Source organism: Nannobrachium achirus (genome assembly GCF_963921795.1).
Source record: "Nannobrachium achirus genome assembly, chromosome: 9".
Lineage (NCBI taxonomy): Eukaryota > Metazoa > Chordata > Actinopteri > Myctophiformes > Myctophidae > Nannobrachium > Nannobrachium achirus.
The window spans coordinates 52,147,427-52,170,252 of record NC_137818.1 but is presented as its reverse complement, the minus strand read 5'-3'; the positions used below and the strand labels follow the sequence as shown (position 1 = coordinate 52,170,252).

The following is a 22,826-nucleotide window of genomic DNA, read 5'->3' as shown; positions in this document are numbered from 1 at the left end:
AGTTGAAAGTATCGGCAATTACATTTTTATCTGAAACCAGTGTGAAGGGAAACTTCCCTTCCCTTCATATCTTGAGCCTTGTTCCGAAGAATAAATAACCTACTCTGTCTTGATGTCAACAGCAATAAGTCAACAGAAATAGAAGACAGAGTATTTGGTGCGTGGTGAGGAGTGACTCATCTGACCCTACCACTTTTTCCCCCGACATCTCTGAACAGCGGATGTGGTTTTTACCAGGGGTTTTCAACAGGGGGTCCGGGACCCCTAGGGGGTCCTCAGAGTTACTACAGGGGGTCCTCCAAATCTTTGTGCGATAGAAGCTGTTTTTCTCCATTTCTATATTAACCACTTGAACCCGAGCGTCAATATTTTGAGAACCTTAGCCAAAGATAGCAGATCTACAAGCTCACACTGGCTATTTTGGGCAAAGAGGTTTGGTGTAGAGGGGGAAAAGAGCAGACCAAGTACAGAGTGATTGTTCAAGTTTATTAAATATTGACGGTTCAAGTAGTTAAATATCTGAAAATACAAGTTTCAAGTTTATATCGCCATTTACATTAAAATTGTCATTAAAATGCATTGGAATTCCTGTTCACAAGCCACACGGAAGCAAAAAACAAACATATACAAGACAGTACAGAATAAGACAAGGGTACAATCAGCATAACGTCTCAGTGCATCAGTTAAAAAAAGTATAAAAAAGGTATGCAGCAACTTTAACAATACTATAATAAATAATAAAGTGCATTAGTGCTGCTTATTCAAAAATCGTACCGCTTCTGGAAAGAAGCTGTTTACCAGTCTACTACTGTAGTTCGAACCTTATGCTTCGTCTTCCTGTCAGGGCAGCGCTCCCAACGGTAGCGTCTGCCTGTAGCAGGGTTATAAGACCGTTGCCGGGGTGGCTGGGGTCCCTGATTATTTTCAGGGCCCTGTCAAGGCACCTTTTATTATAGATATCCCTTACTGATATGAAGGAAGATCAGCACCAATGTTCCTCTTAGCTGTTCTTACAACTCTGTCAATAAGGGTGCGGTCCTCTGCAGAGTAGCTTCCATACCAAGCCGTTATGTTCCCTGTGAGAACTGGGCTCTCAACAGTTGATCTATAGAAATTGATCAGTGTCGTTGTGGACAAACCAGCTTTCTTTATAGACATCTCTGGAGATACAGGCGTTGTTGCGCCTTTTTTTTAAACTGAGGTGCAGTTAAGAGACCATTTGAGGTTGTTAGAGATTTGCACTCCTAAGTAAATCATCAGTATATTTTGGATTCATGTTAATGTGGATTTTCAGATATTTAACCACTTGAGCCGTCAATACTTAATAAACTTGACCTTTCACTGTACTTAGTCTGCTCTTTTCCCGCTCCAAAGCTCTTTGCCATAAATAGCCAATCTGCTATTTATGGCTAAAGTTCTCAGAATATGGACGCTAGGTTTCAAGTGGTTCATTTAAAAAATGACGTTTCTATAACGTTTCTATCACACAAAGATTTGGAGGACCCCCTGTAGTAACTCTGAGGACCCCTAGGGGTCCCGGACCCCCTGTTGAAGACCCCTGCACTACATTGCAGGTGCTTTTTGAGAGTGAAAATATAAGAAGACACGTGTGCCAAGCTCAATAGGGAACAACGGTACACTTCAAAGGCAGACAGGTCTGTTGTGGAGGGCTGGTATCACCGTCAGGGAGCTGGGGTTGACGTGGTTATTTTTTTCCTAGAATTTCCCCTCGCTCGTCTTCGTCAGTCAGAATAACGAGGGCTCAGTATAACACGGCATGAAATAAAGAATGTAAGGCATGGCCTTGTTCTGCCACGGCCCCTCATTCCCTTACCAGGAGAACCATACGAGCACCGGGGTCCATCCCTCTCCTCCTCCATATCACAGCACATCATCTATTAGGGGATATGTCAGTGTCTAGATATGAGTCTGTGTGTGTACGTGTGCAGGGGTGTCGCACCAAATTCTGGGCCCTGGGTACAAGGACTCACTGCGTTGTTTTGTGCGTTAACAATTGAGAAATAGCAGATATACAAGCTCACAGAGCGGCACCGAGTGCCGCGAGCTTGTAGATCTGCTATTTTTGAAAAATCATTAAACTTTGTGCAAGTCTTTGAAGGTTTTTTAAAAAACATATGTTTCTATGTCAGTGGTGCTCAAACATTTTCATGTGAAGGACCCCCAAAATGATATGTATTTGGCCACGGACCCCCATCTCAAAATATTTAGTTCCGGGTACCCCCCAGAAGCTTAATTTGAGTTACAAATGTTTGCTTAAAAAATACATTATATTCAAAGATTTGCACACATTTTCACGACTTTTCAAAAATAGCTAAAGTATAAAATAATTAAGGCCCCCTCCACCGTGGGCCCTAGTAACTCAGTCCCACTCCCCCTCCCCCCTTGTGACGCCCCTGTGTGTGCGTGTGTCTTGTGAAACGTCCTTCAGACAGGCTGCTGTCTGTTTACTCAAGAATACACCCTCTAATACCAGAGAATAACTTGTTCCGCCTGGCTGAACACAACATTGATCGTGTGTGTGTGTGTGTGTGCGTGTGTGTGTGTGTGTGTGTGTGTGTGTGTGTGTGTGTGTGTGTGTGTGAGTGTGTGGCTGTTAATGGCTGTGTGCATGGGTATGTACATGTTGATGAACACATCGTGTATGTGTTGTTGATGTTTATTTTGGTATGTGTTGTTTATGCATACTATATTATTTTTCCTAGTGACTCATAATACCCTCCTAATACGTGAGCAGGCCGTGTTTTCTCTATAACTTTTTTCAATTATTTTTAATAATATTTTATTGTATTACATTTTTTCCATTTTCCCAAAGAATTATTAAAAATAAATGAAAAAATGTATTGAAAAAACACGTACCCCGTAATTGCTGGACTATAAGCCGCACCTGAATATAAGCCGCACCGGCTAAATTTAGACAAAAAACAAATGTTTATATAAGCCGCACCTGACTATAAGCCGCAGGTGTCCTTCCTGCTTCCTGCTAGAGCGCCCTTGGTGGCTGTTAGCTGTAAAAATCTATATATAAGCCGCACCTTTGTATAGGCCGCAGGGTTCAAAACATGGGAAAAAAGCCGCGGCTTATTGTCCGGCAATTACGGTAGTATGAGTCACCAGAAAAAAATAATGGTTGTTTTTAATTAATCTATCATGGTTAAAAGGGAGTTTGAAGTTACAGGGCCTGATATCATTTACATCAAATATCTAAATATCGAATCAAGCAACTTAAAAACTGTTCAGGGTGTTCATAAAAGCCCGAGTAGACGATAAAATGACCAAACGTTTTTTTTAAAGTGGAATATCCCTTTAACGCCTTGTTATTTTTGCAGTAAAAAGTTGAGTTGAAATCGACTTTATTGTTTGACGATGTCATCACATTGACCGGGGGTTTGAGCAAAACCCTTTGCTTAATTCCATTGAAAAGATACATTTGGAAAAGGAGATAATCATTCTGTTTGAATGCTGTACACACACATTCTGTTTGAATGATGAACACACGCACGCATGGAGCAACAATAATGATGAAAAAAATACGTTCTTCAGAGTTGTAGGGCTGGTGTAAGATGTGTGGGATCACAGCGCCTGGCAGAGCGATTGAAGCATGATTCACAAGTCTGCTCTTCTACTGGAGCTCTTCACCATGAAAGCTTCCCTTCAATTAATAGTACATAGTGTCACTATTGCACATCTCTGTCTCCCAGTAACTCTAAGACAGGGGTCTTTAACAGGGAGTCCGGGACCCCTAGGGGGTCCCTAGAGTTACTACAGGGGGTCCTCCAAATCTTTGAGTGATAGAAACTTTGTTCTCCTTTATTAACTATTTGAACCCTAGTGTCCATATTCGGAGAACTTTAGCCAAAAATAGACGATCTACAAGCTCACAACACCTCGCGCTGCGAGGCGTTCGTTGTAAGCTTGTAAATCGGCTATTTTTGGCAAAGAGCTTTGGTGTAGAGGGGGAAAAAAGCAGACTAAGTACAGAGTGAAAGTTCAAGCTTATTACGTATTTATTGACAGTTCAAGTGGTTAAATATCTGAAAACTCAAATTTACATGAATCCAAAATACACTGATGATTGTGCTGTCAAACAATGAACCTATACGGAATCTATGAAAATGTTGTGGGGGTCCCTGCTTCATCTCTCTCTCAACTAAGGGGTCCTTGGCCTGAAAACGTTGAAGACCCCTGCCCTAAGAGAAGTAAGGGCTCGAGTCAAGTCAAGTCACGAGTCATTGAAGTCCAAGTTGAGTACAAGTCTTTTTTGCAGCTTGCTTTAGCAAAGCCGCTCTATAAGCGGGCCGCGAAAAAGTGCCGGAGAAAGGGGCGTTCCCTTTCGTTCATATTTATATCCCTACCCAGGAAAGGGGGCGTGGCTGTGGAGAGGGGGTGCCCACTCTGACTGTGGGCGTCATGGTTACAGAGTGTGGCAGTTTGATTGATGGGCCCCTATTTGCAGGGTGCCGCTCAACTCTCAGGCAGCGGACACAGTAGAATACTTTAAATCATAATATATTTGGGGTAATTTTTTGCTCATTTCTATTGACATATCGCGATCCTGTCACTCATTCTGTCATAAAGATGAGATGTACATGATAACATGCTGTATATATTTTATATTTCTCTAGGCTATGCTCTTGGCAGAAATAACAGATGCTCACAACGTGGCACTGTTAAACTGTTATTTGCTCCTCTAATAAAGGAAATAGCTATAGATCGAGTCTACTGCCTGCAGCAGCAGCAGTCAGTCAAGCCAGATAAAACAAATTCATAATAGAATGCACATTAAACTGTACTTTTTGCCCTAAATCCCCAAAATGAGATTATTGATTGATTGATTGATTGATTGATTGATTGATTGATTATTTTTATTAGGCAAAAATGGAGAACAGTACAAGTATAGTCAATACAATTGAAATGTAAGTACAAGTACAGTTAAACACCCTGCCTAAAAGGAACATCCCAATAAGACTTATTACGGTCTTTTTTACATTGGAAGCCCTCTGTATTTAATTCATGGACATAATAAATAGCAAGCAAAGAAAACATACAATAATATCGCAGTTATAAAAAACACTATGTACAGGAAACAAGAGGGTGGGGGTGTTCACTTCTCGCCTGTCTATGGCCTCCTGAAAGGTGAGTTTTCAAGGCAGTTTTGAAGGATGCCAGTGAGCTACATCTATTGTGATTAGTTTAGCTTGCACGCTGCTATAAATTGTTGTTTTTTCCTTGTTTTTATTTGATCAAGTACATCTAAAGTGATCAAATCTGTGACTCAAGTCCAAGTCTCGAGTCCACACTAGCTTGACCCCTCACATGCTACTCACACTATAGCAGAATTTCTTTTCCCGTATAGTAAAGTTAATGCTACCCCAACTTTCAATAGCTGTCACAGATTCCCCTAGGGAAACTGAATTTCAACCTTTGTGTGAGTTTCCAGACAACTTTACAAACACATTGGTGAAAACATTTATGGGTAAGTAACAAGCCCCCAGAACCTTGGGGGAGCTCTGAAGCGCCATGGAAATGGTGGCCGTTTTGAGGTACTGCATTTGGGGCCAGAAACATGAACGCGGATCTAGGCTTCATTGTATTGACTGCCCGTTCATAGCGGAAGTGCTCGTTCATGAATTGGAGCCCCAGCGCGTCCATGAACAAAAGGTCATGTTTTACTACGCGGAAGAAGGGGTGAAAACGCTTCATGCGCTGGGTGAGCAACTCAATGCAAGTGGACGGGCAGGGATATCCGGTGTCCTCTCTATACTTATTATAAATTAATTTATTCCCAGATCTGACATTATTCTGATAATAATATTCCCTGACTATGTGTGCTCTCGCTCCTCCTCAGAGCCGGAGGGCCCGGCAGAAAGCCCCAGGACCTCCAGCACCGTGGCGGGCAGCTCCTTGCAGGTGAGCAGCTGCAGGTAGATGGCCTCGGCTCCGCACAGCACCGCCTGCAGGTCCAGCCTCATGGTCAGCTCGTTGACGTGCTTCAGGATGGCGTCCACGTCGTTCTCCGGCCCCATCAGCGCCCCCCGCTGGGACTCCAGGATGGCGCAGGCCACCAGCAGGTGGAAGTTCCGGCAGGGCAGCCCGGTCCACAACACCTCCCACAGGGCGAGCACGTCGTCGAAGGGGAACTCCCGCTTGAACCAGATCAGCAGCCAGCGGAAGCAGAAGCACAGGTGTCCGCTGTCGCGCGAGTCCAGGAAGTCGCAGAGCTCCGGGTCCAGGCAGCGCAGCAGCGCGGCGAGCTGCGCGAGCTGCCGCTTCATGGCCTCCTGGGACTCCTCGAAGTTGTCGCGCACAAGCTCCACGAAGCCCGCCAGGCACCAGAAGGACTCCGCCTCGTCACGGCAGACGGACAGCACGGGGCCCAGGAGGTCGCTCATGCCCTGCACGTAGCCCAGGTCAAAGTCGTACATGCAGTAGGTCATGAGGACGTCGCGGAGGAGGGCCAGCCTCTGCGGGCCGTCCTCCCCGGAGAAGAAGGCGGCGTGTCGGTCCGTCCTGCTCACGTCCCTCTCCACCAGGCTCCGGTAGCCGCGGAGCACGGAGTTCCTGGCCTCCTGCTCGGCGCTGACCGACGTCCACTGCGCCTTCATCCGGAGGTACTCCTCCGTCTTGGCCATCAGGATGTCCAGCCTCTGCCGGGCGGTGCTGTCCCACGGGTAGAAGCCCAGGAGGAACGGCCACACGTCTTTCCTCAGCTCCGGGGCGACGCCCCCTTGGAATATGCGCTCTCGGACCCTCTCCGGGTCCCGCACGCGGCCGTCCACGTCCAGAAGCTCCTCCCACGGGCCGCCCAGCGGTTGCCCCCGAGTCACCTCCGGTCTGGGACCCAGCTCCGCGGCCCCCGAGCAGGCGATGAGTTCGAATCCGGCCTCTTCGTCGTCGTCATCGCTGGCCGAGGGGTGGTGGTGCGCGTCGGGGTCCCGATTACGAGAGCGGACGGAGGTCTCCGGGGGACGAAGAGCCCCCCGGAAGAAATTCGTGACTTTGGAGAATCCGCCGAAGGTGGTGGCGTACGGGTCCTGGATGAACCTCGAGACCAGATCGGGACTTCCTCCCTCGTCGTCGAAGAGCTGCAGCTCGTCGAACGAGCGCGAGAGGGCGTCGGCGTCGAGGGGGCACGCCAGGAGGACCCTCCCGTCGAGCGGCGAGGGAGACAGGATGACGTAGCGCTGCAGGGCTCCGAGCAGCTCCCCGCTCCCGCCTCTGTGGAAGTGCAGAGCGGGGAGCGGCCGACCCCCCCTGCTGGTCAACACCAGGAAGTTTCTGCCCAAGGTGAACCGCGACCTCCGGAGGGAGTAGAGCTGGGAGACGGGCAGCGAGAAGGACCACTCCCCCGCCGTGTCTTTGACCGGCAACAGCTGTCGGTCTAGCCTCACCGTGCTGCCGATGACCGCCCAGTCCGGGTCGTACCCAGGGTCATTCTCCTCCTCCTCCTCCCCTCCTTCTCCTTCTCCATACTTTTTCGTCGTGTAGAATGAGGTGAGGGCGACTCGGCCCGCATCCTCCTCTAGGGGGCTCCACTCTAAAGCCGGCTCCCCGCCGCGCTCCACGATGCGGATGAAGCCGGGGATGTTGGAGTCCTGGGTGCTCTTCTTGGGGTTGGTGTGGAGGTAAACCCCGTCCTTCTCAAAGATCAGCTTGGGAAGCTCTTCCTTTGGTTCCATTCTTCTGTGCTCTGCTATCAGCTGTCTGTCACTACTATGTTAGCGCTGTGGTGCTGCAAGTCTCCTGTGTGTCTGTTTGTCCGGAGAAAATCTCACAAACTTCTTTTCATGCACGCTCGGTAGACCACAGAAGAGCCTCCGCTAATCTTAATATAATGTTCAATTAGTGTGAAGTAAAACTTTATTGTTTATGATGGAGGTCAATGGAGCTCTGAACAGGCTGAAATATTGCCCAAATTTGGAGTGATACGTAGGGAAGGGGACGTTAATCTTTATTTATACTATTTTTGGTGGAAGACAACAATAACTTCTTAAGGGAACTTGCTTTTTTATTTCTTAACTTGAATGAAGTGGGAGAATGTGAAATATATTATCATCTATCATTAAACACAACTCATTAACTGATGACGTTACTTATCGACGTTATTTATCAAAAATAATATTCTCCAATAACCAATAACGAATTGGTTCTCACACTGGTGTTGGTTTGTGACCGGACTGCTGCTTTAAGAATCCCACAAGAAGTCTGAGCTTCGACGATGTCATTGATGATGTCATTGTCATTGGCGAATCAGATCTCCAAATTAACAACGTGTCACATCATGACACATTATTTTAGCTTGTAGATCTGTTCTTTTTGGAGTACATGTAGATGATGTAGGTCATATCTAGGCCAGATGTAGGCCACGCTTCAAATTTTAGGTGATAAGCTATCACCTAAAAATGAGATAACAAGTGGAGGCCATCATAGTCACGGTGAAGTCCTATCACCATGACAATGATGCCTCTGTGCCTCTGAAACCAGGGGGCACACTGATTGGTCTAGATCGACCAATCAGTGAACGGGGTGATGGGGAGATGTCTGAAGGATAGATGTCGGGGTTCGCTGTGATAGCTCTTCACCGCAGCTAATGACGCAATGTTGTAGTTTTCTGACTTTAAAGGACTACACCGCGGTGATGGCGGTGACACTGATAGGGCCTTTAAGGGGAGACCTTGACATTGTAAAGTTTGAGAACTACTGCTCTAGGTGTTTGTGGGCGGTCCTAAGCGTGTCCTGCAGATCCTGGTACTGAACCAGGGAACAGGCCTCCTCCAGCTCGGCCCAGCGATACTCCCGGTGCTCCTCGGACAGCGTCACCTCCGCGTCTGGCTCCGTCAGCTCCGCCAGCCGGTACGCCACGTCCTTGGGCCTCCCTCCCGCCTCGTAGTGCAGCTCTCGCAGGAAGCCGTCGACCACGCGCAGGTGCTCCACCCCCAGCCCGGACTCCTCCCGGGTCTCTCTCAGGGCGGTGGCGAGGTCGTCCTCCCCCGGCTCCACATGGCCCTTGGGCGGGGTCCAGTGATGCTCCCCGTAAGACGCTTGCAAGAGCAGATACTGGATGTCGCCCGGGCCGCTCGTTGGGCCCGACCCGGCCCGACGCCGGAACACTATGAAGCCGCACGCACGACGAGCCATCTCGAAAGCTTTCTCAGATCAACTTTCTTCAAACGCTGTCCTTGCTTGCCAGGTTCCACTGGCTAAGGGTAAATAAGACCAGTGTGCAGTCAGTTTTGCGTTGAGGTGACCTACACACATCACATGTTATGGTACTAAAGGAGGTCCTGACATTCAAGCTAGTGAGAACGGTTTCCCTGTGAGATGCAACAGCCGTGTAAATGATTTAGTTCAATGGGTCACCGGATATATACGGTTACAAGCCATATATGGGAAGGCATTCGTCACAAATACAATGTGTATTTGCGACGAATGCCTTCCCATATATGGTGCCTTCACTGCCTTGGTGCTTGGGAGCATTCATAACCCCAGACCCCTAACCCTAAATTGAGATAATAGGGCCGAGGGAACATGGACATGACTAGTATAGCAAGTGTTTCCATCTTGTATGTACAGTATCTTAAACATGGATATAAGCCCCTACTGGTTGACAAGGTATTTTCCTGAAACTCAAGCCCATCTTAGCTCAGCAGAAGACATTTTGGTCATACATTTTTATCCCACGGTTTTGTAACCCATTTTTCACATAGTGCCAATTGCCTAAGCTGTAATCCCGGACTCTCCCTCTGCCAACCTGGGAGAGCCCTGAACTGAGCTCATGCTTCCTTCAATGCATGAGGAATGAGCAGGCTTTCCTGAAAACTACAAATGATGGGAGCTCGTACATTTTGTAAATAATTTACACCTGTAAACCTGTGATGTGACAATAAAGTTGAAGTTGAAAGACAAAAGGGTGACAAAGTGGTATGTGTGAAAATAAAGAAGATTGAGCAACTGCATGACCTATTTAATGCCTAACATGTATAAATCTTTTTACAAACAAGTTACCAGAGACGAACAGCGAGTGTCTCCCTTCTTTTCTCCCCTGTCTGTAAACTCCCCAGCCGGAAACAGGTGCTGGCTTTGATACCTTTTGATCACCAGATCTCACACCGAGTGTGGACTAGGCACTTGACACCACTTGAGATGGATAGAAACAGACTATTATTATATATAATGTATTATATTGTCGTTGTCGGGTGGAAACCTTGTATGTCCAAAACCGTTCGTTTTGCATTTTCCGTTTAAAGAAATTAATGATTTAAACTAGTGAAAACAGCCGATCCACAAGCACACAACGCCTCGCGGTGCGAGGCGTTGTGTGCTTGTAGACCTGCTGTATTCACTACTTTTGTGCGACAGCCTTGTACGATGAAGCAGGGCTTTACTTTGTGAAAGAACATATTAAACTTGGAGATACGAGGTTTCCACCCGACAACGACGATATATTAAAGTTTTAAAGCTCTATCCAGAGAGCCGATCAGCGGGGAAGAGAAGTAGAGACGATCATTTCTCATCTCTGACAGCTTGATTATAAACAAGCTGTTATTAACTTAGTTAAACTTAGTTTTCATTATTCTCTACTTCCATACAGTCTGTTTCTTCACCTCCGTAGCATATCCACACTGACACACGGTAACAGGCAGTACAGTATGTCCATAACCTTGGGCGTGCCCAGTTTATTGCAATTAGCATTGTTAACATAGCATTGCCGCTGCTTGTGTACATTAGACTCTCTTAATGTTTTGGGAGGTTTACAGAATAATTTGCATACATGTGGTGTTTTTTTAGCTAACGGCTCCTGTAATGGAAGTTGCTGATGTTACTATAAGTAAGTTAAACAAATCAGGAAGATGCAGGACTGCATTGTCAGGAATCAGACTTCATACTTATTGCAGATCTCATTACAGAAGAGAGAGACTTGCGTCTCCCTCCATGTCCCACACACATTTATACATAGGCAAGGAGATGTACAGAACGTTAAAGGGGATTAAGGCCGTCTGGGTACGCCATCAATATTTGTTCCCGACTTTTTCACAGGGATTAAGGCCGTCTGGTTACGCCAATAATCAATATTTGTTCCTGACGTTCACGTGCACGGTCAATATATTTGTCTAGAATTTTGTAAATGTGAATCCATATTTGTTTGTACTTTGAAATTCTGTTTTCCAAAATCAAGAGCCCGCAAGTCCACTCCTGTCTGACTCAGTCATTCCTTGACATCTAGTCACCACAGAGCTGCCGACAACTCTTATGTTGAAATACCAGAATTTAGACCATAAAAACAAATATTCTCACATTAGGGAGCAATCTTTTTTATGGACAGCACCCCCTGGAGGAAAATAGGGGAGGGTCATGCTATTTTAATTTCAGTCTTAGGGAGGGTCTGCTGATTTCACTTTGAATTCAAGGGAGGGTCATGCAATTTTTAATTAAAAATAGTCCGGTAAGTTTGCATGTTCTCCCCGTGTCTCCTAGGGTAGATACCCTCACAAAAACATGCAGTAATCCTGGTCTCTATAAAGCCTCCCCCTGGCCAGCCGGGGCGCCTGATGGAGGGGAATGGAACTGGTTGGAATAACGTGTTCCTTCCACGCGCTACGTCCAACCGGGGAAGCTCCCCCTGTCAGGTGATAAGAAGCGGCTTGCTCACTCCTCATGCATTGAAGGAAGCATGAGCTCAGTTCGGGGCCCTCCCCAGGTTGGCAGAGGGAGAGTAGAGCCCAGGATCACAGCTTAGGCAATTGGCACCGGGTGAAAAAAATGGGTTACAAAAATCGTGGGATAAAAATTTAGAATAAAAAAAAAAAATAGTCTGGTAACTATTCATGTAACATTAGGTTAACGATCGCTTGTTGAAAATGCACATTTGACCCAGATTTGACCACAGGCAATCAACAGCACAAAATGAATGGCAGCTGTTACAAGCTTTCTCTGTCTTGTGCACGTGTGTCAACTGTTTTATCTCTAACCTATTCTCAACCTGTGAGAACTTCTCACCTTTTTTGTGACGTCCACGTTAACTTTTACACTAGCAACAGTAGGCTACAGAGTGTTACTTTAGTTTGGAGGGTGTGTTAGTTTATATTTGGAAATATGTTTTTGGGATGAAGTGAAGGCTGTGCAGCTGGGATCTCAATGCATCATATTAGCCTATTCATTATTGTTCAATGCTGCTGCTGCCCGCACCTGTTTTTAACCCTAAAAAACCCTAATAATTTACAGTAAAACCAAAAACATTACATTTTCTCCAGTAACACCCCTCAATAAAAAACTACCCCTCCCTCACGTGGCAAATGCCTTGATGAAACATTTTTCAGATATAAACTTTTTGCTAATATTCATATACAAATTACTCAGCTACATATCAAACATCTTGTCCAGTCTTCGTGGCTTTCCTTCATATTCCCTTGCCGTGCGGTTGGTTCTACTTGGCTAGTGGGTCCAACGTCTAGTGGCTCTCACACCGCATGTGTCTCAAGCATGTGGCTTGGTCTCCTACTGTGGCAAAAGTCTGTTGTTGTTTGACATGGTGTCGATTCCATCACCTCTGCTGTCAATCTGTGTTGATCCTTGGTGCCCGACTTGCTCTCCTTGTTGGTGAATAGCAATCTGCCCTCCGGGTTTGTCATCATGGCTGTCCTGTCCGTCTTGGTGCTCCTCTGGTGTAGCCACAGGCAGTTGTGAATCACTGCTGCGGTTTGACTTCTTCTGCCTTGTGTTGTTGGAGTCATCAGGAGTCGTGTTGGCCATGTTGGCCTGTAGATCTGCTAAATTCCATAGCCATGTCGAGTTGCAATAGCGTCACTTCTTTACAAAGCTCAGCCTGTTCTATGGCCTTTCTGTAGGTCGTTCAGTTGTTGTTGTATTTTCTTCTTCCTGCTCTGTTTCGCTCCCATTTTCTAAGATTCAAAATGGAGTGTTTGCTATAATCAGCAAAGCATCCATCCCGGACGAGCCCCCAAATGTAATGGAAGTTTTTGATCTCATCATCACACTACTACTACACTCCTATACGTGGCTTTGCGTTTCTGCACCATGTGTTTTCCATTGGATGACGTAAGTTTGACGTAAGCTTACCAAGGCTTTTCCCATGGTGTTATAACTACACATGACATGACATCACAGGATATCTGTATATATAGCGAAATGAGCACCGCTCACTTTGCTTCAGAAAATCATAGGTGTCTTTTGACACCTATGATTTTGCACTTGTAAGTTACTCCGGATAAGAGTAGCTAAAATCGACTTTAGGTCAGGACAAAATAATAATATATATGTTTTTATAATTTAGATTATTCATTCCCATCCTCCAACACGAGCATGCAGGTTTGCACAAACGCACAAAGGCACAAACTCACTGTGCGACTTGGTTGATGACAGGGGCGAAGTTGGTGGGCCCGTACAGTGTCACCGTCCTCAGGCTGTGGAAGTAAGCCTCCAGCACTCCCTCTATTCCCACACAGTTGACGTTGTCCTCATCGCCACTCTGCAATGGAACACAAGTTCTGTTGTGTTTTATGTTGTACTATGTTTAACTTCGGCTACTTAGACTTGTTTATTATTTTAGGTGAGAACCTGCTATGTGCAGTTTTTTTGTTGTTGTACAAAACATGCGCGTGTGCGCGCACACACACACACACACACACACACACACACACACACACACACACACACACACACACACACACACACACACACACACACACACACACACACACACACACACACACACACACACACACACACACACACACTACAGTATATCAACAGCACCCAACAAATCCAAAACAAAGAACACCCACTACAACCTTTACAAGCCTTAAAGACCTAAGTCCGATTTGAAAATTACCAACTGTAATACACAAAAATGTGTTCCCGGCCTGATACATATTAATGTGTACTCGTCCATGTGCAACATTGATTTCTCACTTTCTCACACTAAACAAAGCAACATACAGTAGGCCTATAAGTGCATAGGGTATCTGCACATTTCTAAAGTTACGATTTAAGAACTCTGGCCATGGACTTAATTAGGCCCTCAGACCGGGATGTGCATGCAAAGTCAAAATGGCACCAGAATCGGGGAGTTGGCCGCCGCCAATCATGAGCGTGAACTATACGGGTCGCTGAGGATGGGAGCAGCATTTAAGCATGCACCTCCCAGGTGGATGTATAGGTGATCCTCACGGGTCAGGAGGAAGCAGAGGGGATGCTGGGAGTTTCCCACTGGGCAGGGAGATGAGCCGGCTGCTACGCGCAAACAGCCAGCTGTTACCACGGCGACTGCTCCCAAACCACGCTGTGCTGCATGTGTGTATACATGTAACTTAGTTATAGCGCACGTGGCAGTGTGCACGTGGCAGTGTGTGTGTGTGTGTGCGTGTGCGTGCGTGCGCGCGCGTGCGTGCGTGTGTGTGTGTGCATGAGCATGGGTGCGTGTGCCAACACCCATGAGAGGATAAATGGCAACAATGTCTTATAAAAAATAATTGTCTGTATGTATTCCTGTGTGTGTGGATGCGTTTGTTTCTGTGTGTGTGCGCGTGTGTGTCTGTATGTGTGTATATGTGTGTGAGTGTGTGTGTGTGTGTGTGTGCATGCGTGCGTGCGTGCATGTATGTGTGTGTGTGTGTGTGTGTGTGTGTGTGTGTGTGTGTGTGTGTGTGCGTGTGCGTGTGCGCGTGCGTGCGTGCGCGTGTGCGTGTGCGTGCGGGTGTGCATGCGTGCTTGCATGTGTGTGCACACGTGTGTGAGTATGTGCGTGTGTGTGTGGGTCGTACCAGTGGGAAAGCGTGGGAGACTTTGCCGTCGGGGGGCAGCTTAGCTCCGAAGCCGTAGGCGGGGAAGAGCTTGTCGCTGTCATAGTCCTGGATAATCTCCCCCACAGCCTTCAGCGCCATGGCGTACGTGTTCATCTGGTACGGACTCATATAGTGGAGCGACGTGGGCTGGGACGGGTTACCTGTGTGCAACACGCAGCCAGAACATGTCAGCACTTTGTGTCCTTGTGTGTCAAAGTAGAAAGTCACACAGCAAGTTGGCATGCATCGAAATACAGTATGCTGGCGGTCCCAGGGTACTCATTATCAGTGGCGGAAGTACATGTACTCTCAGGGGCGTCAATTGGGTATGGCAGGGGTATGCAGCTGCCATACCCTGGGTCCAGGGGGAAAATAAAAGTTACTTATAAATATAAATCCATGGATGTCTCTTTGTCTATCTGTGCTGGTTATTATGTTGTTAAATTACAGTAAAATAACTACAAATGCAATTTTTTTTTTACAAAATGGACACTTTAACAAGGTATTATAATTAGGTCTATATTCTCCACACTTGTATTCTCCCCATCTTGACAAAATGGTATATTCCCAGGTACCGTATGTCAGCTGCACAGGTGCAATGCATTATTGTTAATTGTGGCACGTTTACAAACACGCCAAGTTTAGCTGCACTTGAACAACTGTTCCAGGCTGCCTTAGGGTCGATTCATACTAGTGGTGCGCGGGCCGACCCGGTGCCCCCACCCGCCCGCCAACCCGCCCGCAAGCGGGTGGGTGGGTCAAGGTTTCAGACCTTTGTCAGGCGGGCGGCGGGCGGGCGGTTTATCACCACTCTCACGTGCAAAAAATAAATAAGAATAATCACCTGTTCTTATTTGCCTTTTATTCTTAATAAGAGTAGGCCTATAAGAATAACAATACAACGTTTGAATACGAGCACGAGCGAGCGAGTTTTAAAATGCGCCAGAGAGGAGCGAGGTTTCTCCTCTGCTCCTTGGTGCGAGGACCATTCCGCTCCTGTTGGGGCCGCGAACCACATCTTGCCAACATTTGACACAACGTGAGCAGAGCAGAGAAGATGCACAAACAATTCAACGCGTGTCGCTGATCAGGATTTCACTTATGTCTCTGTCATCCACACAAGTCCGTTTATAGCTAAATACTTTGTGTCGGTTAAGTTATATAACCAGCCAGTCAACGGATACGATTTGAAACACAACTTTCGCAAGTGAGGCGGATTTTTTGACTGAATGAACCAACCACGCTTACCTTGAGTCGTCCCATCTCTCCAATCTGGTGATTAATCAATAACCAACAGGATTTAATATTGTCCGTCTTTTGCTGTCTGTTTAAAGTGCGAGGCCGCTGTATAAATATGATTGACATAAAACCGCCATTCTTACCCCGACGATGCCCGGCGATTTAGAGAGAATGAACGTCTTTGAATGAATGTCTTTTAGGCTAAACCCCAATTTGAACAACACGTTTGTTTATTTAGCCCATGACAATATTGTGCTACTGTAAACGTTTCTGTAAAGCGACTTTGGGTACTTAGAAGAGCCGTATATAAAAATGAGCTATTGTGGAGATGATATACCATCTTTTTTTTAAATGCGGGTTGCGGGGCGGGCGGATTCGTTCATTTGTATATTGTTCTGCGGGGCGGGCGCGGGCGGGTTACGTTCCGTGCGGGCTGTGGGTCGTGCGGGTTATGAAAAAAACCTCACCCGCGCACCACTAATTCATACCGTTATAAGGAGCCTAACTAATTTCGGTTCGGCAATAGGCGAACCCAATGGTTCGCATCCCCCGGTTCGGGGGGGCGTCAACCGACTAAATTCGGCTCCACGGTGCTGGAGAAATGTTGTGACCTCCCGACTTAATTTCGGTACTCAGCGGTGTCTTCTCATTCATTCATCCCGGCTCCAAGTTCATATGCTCGGCTGTGAAGCCAATGAAACAGCGGTCGTTTGGGAGGGAGGCACGCCGACTTCCAATGCTTGTCTGGCCGTGTATTGATCGTCGCAGAGCGGATACATTGTCAGGTTCTCGCTGGGAGGCGCGCGCGCGAGACACACACACACACACACACACACACACACACACACACACACACACACACACACACACACACACACACACACACACACACACACACACACACACACACACACACACACACAGCTTTGCTGCGTATATCGCTAACGCGTCGCCGACCGTTTTAAAGACAAAAGAAGTGCTTAAACACAACTTTGCTAATTGCTAGTGTTCTGTGTTGATAGGTTTTCCACGACGAGTTGTGACTGTGTGATGACATGCATGCAGCAAGGGGGGCGGCACGTCTATAATGTGAGCTTGTAAATTAAATGTTTTTGACAGAGCTCGATCGAGTGTTTGTGAGTGTGAGTGAGAGAGAGAGAGAGAAGAGACCCTGCTGGTGCTGCTGCCTACAGGAGCTGCTACTCACTGGACCTCCAGTCATTCAGCTTGCAGCGCGAGGGCAAGTCAAATATGTATCCGCCCTGCAATGCTCATTCATCGGCCACAAACGTTGTCATGCCACGGACCTCCAATATTTACAAGCGACTTCGGCACAAGCCGTTAAGAAAGTATGGATGAACTCCCCCCGAACCTAAATCATTTCGGGTCGGGGAGCCCTCCCGAACCGAAATTAGTTAGGTTCCTTATTAGAGTGTGAAACGACCCATATCCAGCCCAAGAAACCGTAGAAATGGGGGGGAAAAAATAAAATATAATAAATGTATCATGCCTGTTGCTAAGGTATGGTAACATGACAGTCATATTGCTATACCTTAGCCTTTTCTGAACTGACGCCACTGTGTACTCTACTGTAGTGGTTCTCAACCGTTTCAGGCCACGACCCCCAAAGTAATAATATTTTAACTGGGGACCCCCCACCCTGACGAGCACTAAGAGTCGAACATTTTCAAGGTTCAAGGTTCCAAGTTTATTGGTCTCCCTCAGGAGAAATCTGTATTGGAGACATAGCCACATCTGCAATATACATAAAACACAAAAAACAAAAAACAGACATATTGCATCCACACCTATTAGTCTAGTGGAATTTCTGAAAAATGTGATTGTTAGAGGCATTTTGGGGTAAAAGTTGGGAACCAGTCTATTTTACACAATTCAAGGGTGCTGAATCTGGAAAAAAAATGGTTCCCAAGCAAAATTTTGAGTTTTTGACCTTCTAATTTGCGTAATAAAATAGCTGCCGAATTGTCAATTTTAAACTATTTCTTCAAGGGATATTTCACTTTCAAAAAACCTTTAGTAATTTTTATCGTCTAATCAAGCTTTTGGGATCACACAGGACAGTTTTTGAGTTGTTTGATTCAGTTTAGATTTAGATATTTGATATTCATTTTATCAGACACGCCCCCTTCCTATACAAACCCATTGTAACTTCAAACTCCATTTTAACCACGATAGATTTAATGAGAACACCCGTCCTTTTTTCTGGTGACTCCTGACATCCTCCTAATACGTGAGCAGGTTGTGTTTTGTCAATAACATGTCTCATTTATTTTTAATCATTTCTTAATTGTATTTTATTTTTTTCATTTTCCCTAATAATTATAGAAAATAAACTAAAAAGGTTATTGAAAGAACACTGCCTGTTCATGTATTAGAAGGGCATCAGGAGTCACCAGAAAAAAAGGATGGGTGTTTTCATTGAATCTATCATGGTTAAAATGTTTTATTTTTATTTAAAAGGGATATTTCTGGTGACTCCTGCCGCTCTCCTAATACACAAACAGGCAGTGTTTTTTCGATAACTTTTTTAGTTTCTTTTTAATAATTATTTGGGAAAATGAAAAATAAATAAATACAAAAAATAAATTATTAAAAATAAATGAAAGGAGTTATCGAAAGAACACAACCTGCTCACGTATTAGGAAGGCGTCAGGAGTCACCAGAAAAACGTCACGTGTGTTTATTTATGGGCCACATTGCTCTGGAATGGTTGGTTCCCAAGGCTACTTACAGGACATGTTGGATCTTTCTCGAGGATAAAATACACTAAGCGGAATGTTTAACACCAACTGTAGCTTGTACTCTTTGGCAGAAATATAACTATATCGATAACATTCTGCTCAACTTTAGTGTGTTTTACCCTCAGGAAGGTTGTCAACATGTCCTGTGCATTACATTTATGTTGCTTCAACAAACATTTAATATTTAATGTTTTACATACCGTATATTTCCAAATAGCCAGAGGGCAAATAGCCGCCAAATGGCGTGCATGGTATTTGGTGCCTGTCAGCTATTTGCCTTCGGGCTATTATTTGGTCAATAATACATATCATCCTCAAATATAAAACACAGAACAAAGGATACAAAGGAGGCGGCAGTGAATGACACCTCCTTTCTATGGGAAATTGCATTTATCTCCTCTTGTGGTCTCCTGATCGATGATTTTTCAGGCCCGTTTTGAAAGAAACCAGTCATCTACATCTTGTAATGGATGGTGTCAGTCAGGGCATTCCACATTTTGTATGTTGGTAGAGGACGGGTGTTTTCATTAAATCTATCGTGGTTAAAATGGAGTTTGAAGTTACAATGGGTTTGTATAGGAAGGGGGGCGTGTCTGATAAAATGAATATCAAATCTGAATCAAGCAACTGTAGAAACTGTCCTGGGTGTTCGCAAAACCCTGATTATATGATAAAATGATGAAAAGTTTTTTGAAAGAGAAATATTGCTTGAATAAATAGTTCAAAATGTACAATTCGGCAGCCACTTTGTTATGCAAATTAGAAGGTCAAAAACTCAAAACTTTGATTGGGAACCAGGTTTTTCAGATTCTGCACCCTTGAATTATGTAAAATGGCCTGGTTCCCCACTTTTACCCCCAAATGGCTCTGACCTGCTTATAGAAGGCCTTTTTTCCGAATTTCCGCCTGACTATATGGGGCTTTTAAGCAGTGACATAATTTTGTAGTCAGACCTCCAAGCAGGTTTATTATCAATATCTGTCCCTCGCTATTTCAACAGATCCGAGACAAAAATAACGACTAAAGTATAATTCTACCACTTTCCTTTCAACAACAAAGAGAAGAAAAATTAGTAAATAGTAAAAATAGTAATAGTTTGGGGGGCAAAAGTTCTCCTCTGCCTACAAAATGATGTCAGACTTAACAGCCCCATAATACATCGCCTCTACTCAATCGTTTAACATTTTAATTGTTATAGGAACAAATGAGTACTTATATCTATTATAATGGCAGTCTGGAGTTCTATATCTTCTGCCAGATGGCAATAGTTCGTACTCTCAGTTCAATACATGCAGGGGGTCGGACACTATGTTTCGAGCTTGTCTTACATATATATAGCCCTGTAGAAAGTCAACATAATATTCACAGTTCACAGTTTAAGTAAGCAATTTACCCCGAGTGAGAGGACATTATGCTCTGATAATGTCCTGTGTGAGGGGGTGATCGGACGAGGCGAAGCCGAGTCCGATAACACCCTCACACAGGACATTATCAGAGCATAATGTCCGACCCCGAGTGGTAAATAGCTTTTCTACCACTTTTTCCCTTATACATGAAAGAAAACACATAGTTGTAACTTGCAAGGATCTTAAGTTACAATCATTATTGCCTATAAAACTTCCGCGAGACAGCAGATAGTTCCACCAACAACATCTTCTACTCACCAACAGATGGCGCCAACTCCATACTAATCCATGCGTCTAGCTTACAGCTAAGCTAACGTCAGTTAGAAGTACCGTTCCGGCCGTAAATAGAGGCTGTTCGCTTCCAGAAAGGCATAGGTTCAGAGAAAAGGGGCTTTAAAGTTGGCGGATTGCATTGGATCCAAATAAATCGGCGACTATAGCATGCACGTTAGTAAACATAGGACCGTTGCCACGGTCATTTGTTGGTTGGGGGAAAGGTGTTCCGACTACCTCCTGAAGTCCCCGGATGTACACTGAGGCGCATTGATCTCGGACAAGTCCTCACACAACTTTGCGGCAGTTGTTCTGTCATAACCTCCGGAATTTAGCCAATCAGAATCCAGTATTTGAACACGTGACTCGAAAAAGTGGTAGAATATCGTTTATACTCCACACACGCACGCGCACGCGCACACACACACACACACACACACACACACACACACACACACACACACACACACACACACACACACACACACACACACACACACACACACACACACACACACACACACACACACACACACACACACACACACTCTCTCTCTCTCTCTCTCTCGCACTCTCTCTTTCACACTCTCTCTCTGGTCTCATGCCAATTCATTCAACATTCTGTCTGGAACAGAAGTACATCAATATTTGAAGTTAAACTGTAAGTTTGACATCTGCAGGCAATGTCTCATTGCAAAACCTGATTTTGATGTTTTTCCAAAGCCAAAAAATGCGCCAATATATTCTTCGACTTCGACGTTCCATTTCAAGTTAAATATTGACGCACACGTCATGCATGCACGCGCACGCACCCCTAACCCCGACAGAGTGTCTGCCAAAGCTGTTAGAGAATGTTTTTTTGACCTCCTGACCTCCAGATATGGCCGAGTGGCTCGGCTAACTGTCCCAACAGATCAATGTGTGACACACTGACACCTGCAGTCACACCCCACTGACCGCTGACCAGCCCGCAAAACTGACTCTCCTCTGGCAACTCTCTAGTACAGTGGTTCTCAACCTGTGGGTCGGGACCCCTAGTGGGTCCCCAAATTATTATTTTGATGATTAGCTTAATGTGCACAAAAGCTTAATGTAAACAAACCGACATAAGGTTTGAGTGTATAGAGGGTATCAGCACCTGTCTAAAGTGACAATTTGAGGACTTTTTGCCTAAATTCTTAGTGCTCGTCAGGGTGGGGGGTCCCCAGTTAAAATATGATTATTTGGGGGGTCATGGCCTGAAAAGGTTGAGAACCCCTGCTCTAATACACCAGTGTTTCCCAAACCTTTTAGCTCAAGACCCCAAAAATACATTTGGTGCCTTCTTGGGACCCCAAACACACTATTAGCACATTGCCGAGCTCACAATGTTTCAAACAACGCGTCACATCACGAGCTGGTAGATCTACTAGCATAATAATTCTGGATGTGACATGAATAAAAGTCATTTTAGGGTCTAGGCCTAGAGTCTTGTCTTAATGACAGGTACAATCATTGTATCTTAGTGTCAAAAATGTGCTAAAGCATAACATACACTTACTACAGTATCTTTAGCAGCTGCGCAAAGAAACAGAAGGCACGCGTATACATCAGAAACAAGAGTCATTTGTCTCTTTTACGTGTCTATGTACATGAGTAGCTGCTCAAATTAAGGATAATGATAATAACAATACAATACAGTATATAAATACAATGGAATATATACCAGTAAGACTCCCTAATCGGGAGATAAGCAATTCAGGTTGCATGTATGCACAAATTGGCCGTAGCAACCTCATGGTGGCGCTAGAAGAGGGGCATGTGAGAAATCAGGGGCGGAGGGTTGTGGTTCGGCAGCCAAGGAGTATGTGTGCAAAGCTTGGCATGGATAGGGGCAACGGTGCCGGAGATAAGAATAGGGCCAAAAGTGACAGTCGGTGGAGGTTTTCATGTAACTTGAGCTTGCATTTTAATATATAAAATGCAAGCTCACATCGTGTCGCGATGCTCGTCTGCTATTTTAGCTTGAATTTTCACCCCAGAGTATGGATACATGGGTTCATGTTGTTAAAATAGCTGTTGGTGCATATTATTCCAAAAGTCTTAATGAACTGAAGACTTTTCAGAGGAGAACATTAAGATGTTATTGGGTTGAGAATTAGAGGGTTCACATAAACTGTACATGTGAAATGAATATGTGAATTTAACATGTTAGGAAAGTTTGTACATGCATGTATACATAGTGGGAGGATGGTGTACAGTATAAGGTATACATAGTGTGTTGGCTGCAGGGCTGTTTGCTCTAGGTCTGGGTCTGCTGTTCAAGAACATGCCTGGAGGTGTTTATT

General features: G+C 45.2%; 3 protein-coding genes across 3 annotated transcripts in view; all 3 read right to left on the bottom strand.

Annotated features, from left to right (window-relative positions):
* LOC308291670 (copine-9-like) overlaps positions 1-22,826 on the bottom strand; it is a gene marked incomplete at both ends in the record, with an annotated part of 206,115 nt that overhangs the window by 11,327 nt on the left and 171,962 nt on the right. The window contains 2 exons of the mRNA XM_080733750.1: positions 13,377-13,504; positions 14,799-14,980. Coding sequence (XP_080589876.1) covers positions 13,377-13,504; positions 14,799-14,980 — 310 coding nt within the window. The remainder of the gene's footprint in view (positions 1-13,376; positions 13,505-14,798; positions 14,981-22,826) is intronic.
* Positions 5,841-7,697, bottom strand: LOC308291772 (TBC1 domain family member 17-like; the record flags this gene model as incomplete). The annotated part of the gene is made up of 1 exon (XM_080733900.1): positions 5,841-7,697. The coding sequence occupies one exon, from the start codon at positions 7,695-7,697 to the stop codon at positions 5,841-5,843; it is 1,857 nt and encodes a 618-aa protein (XP_080590026.1).
* LOC308291771 (bis(5'-nucleosyl)-tetraphosphatase [asymmetrical]-like) lies at positions 8,716-9,156 on the bottom strand (the record flags this gene model as incomplete). The annotated part of the gene is made up of 1 exon (XM_080733899.1): positions 8,716-9,156. One exon carries the CDS (start codon positions 9,154-9,156, stop codon positions 8,716-8,718), a length of 441 nt encoding a protein of 146 aa, XP_080590025.1.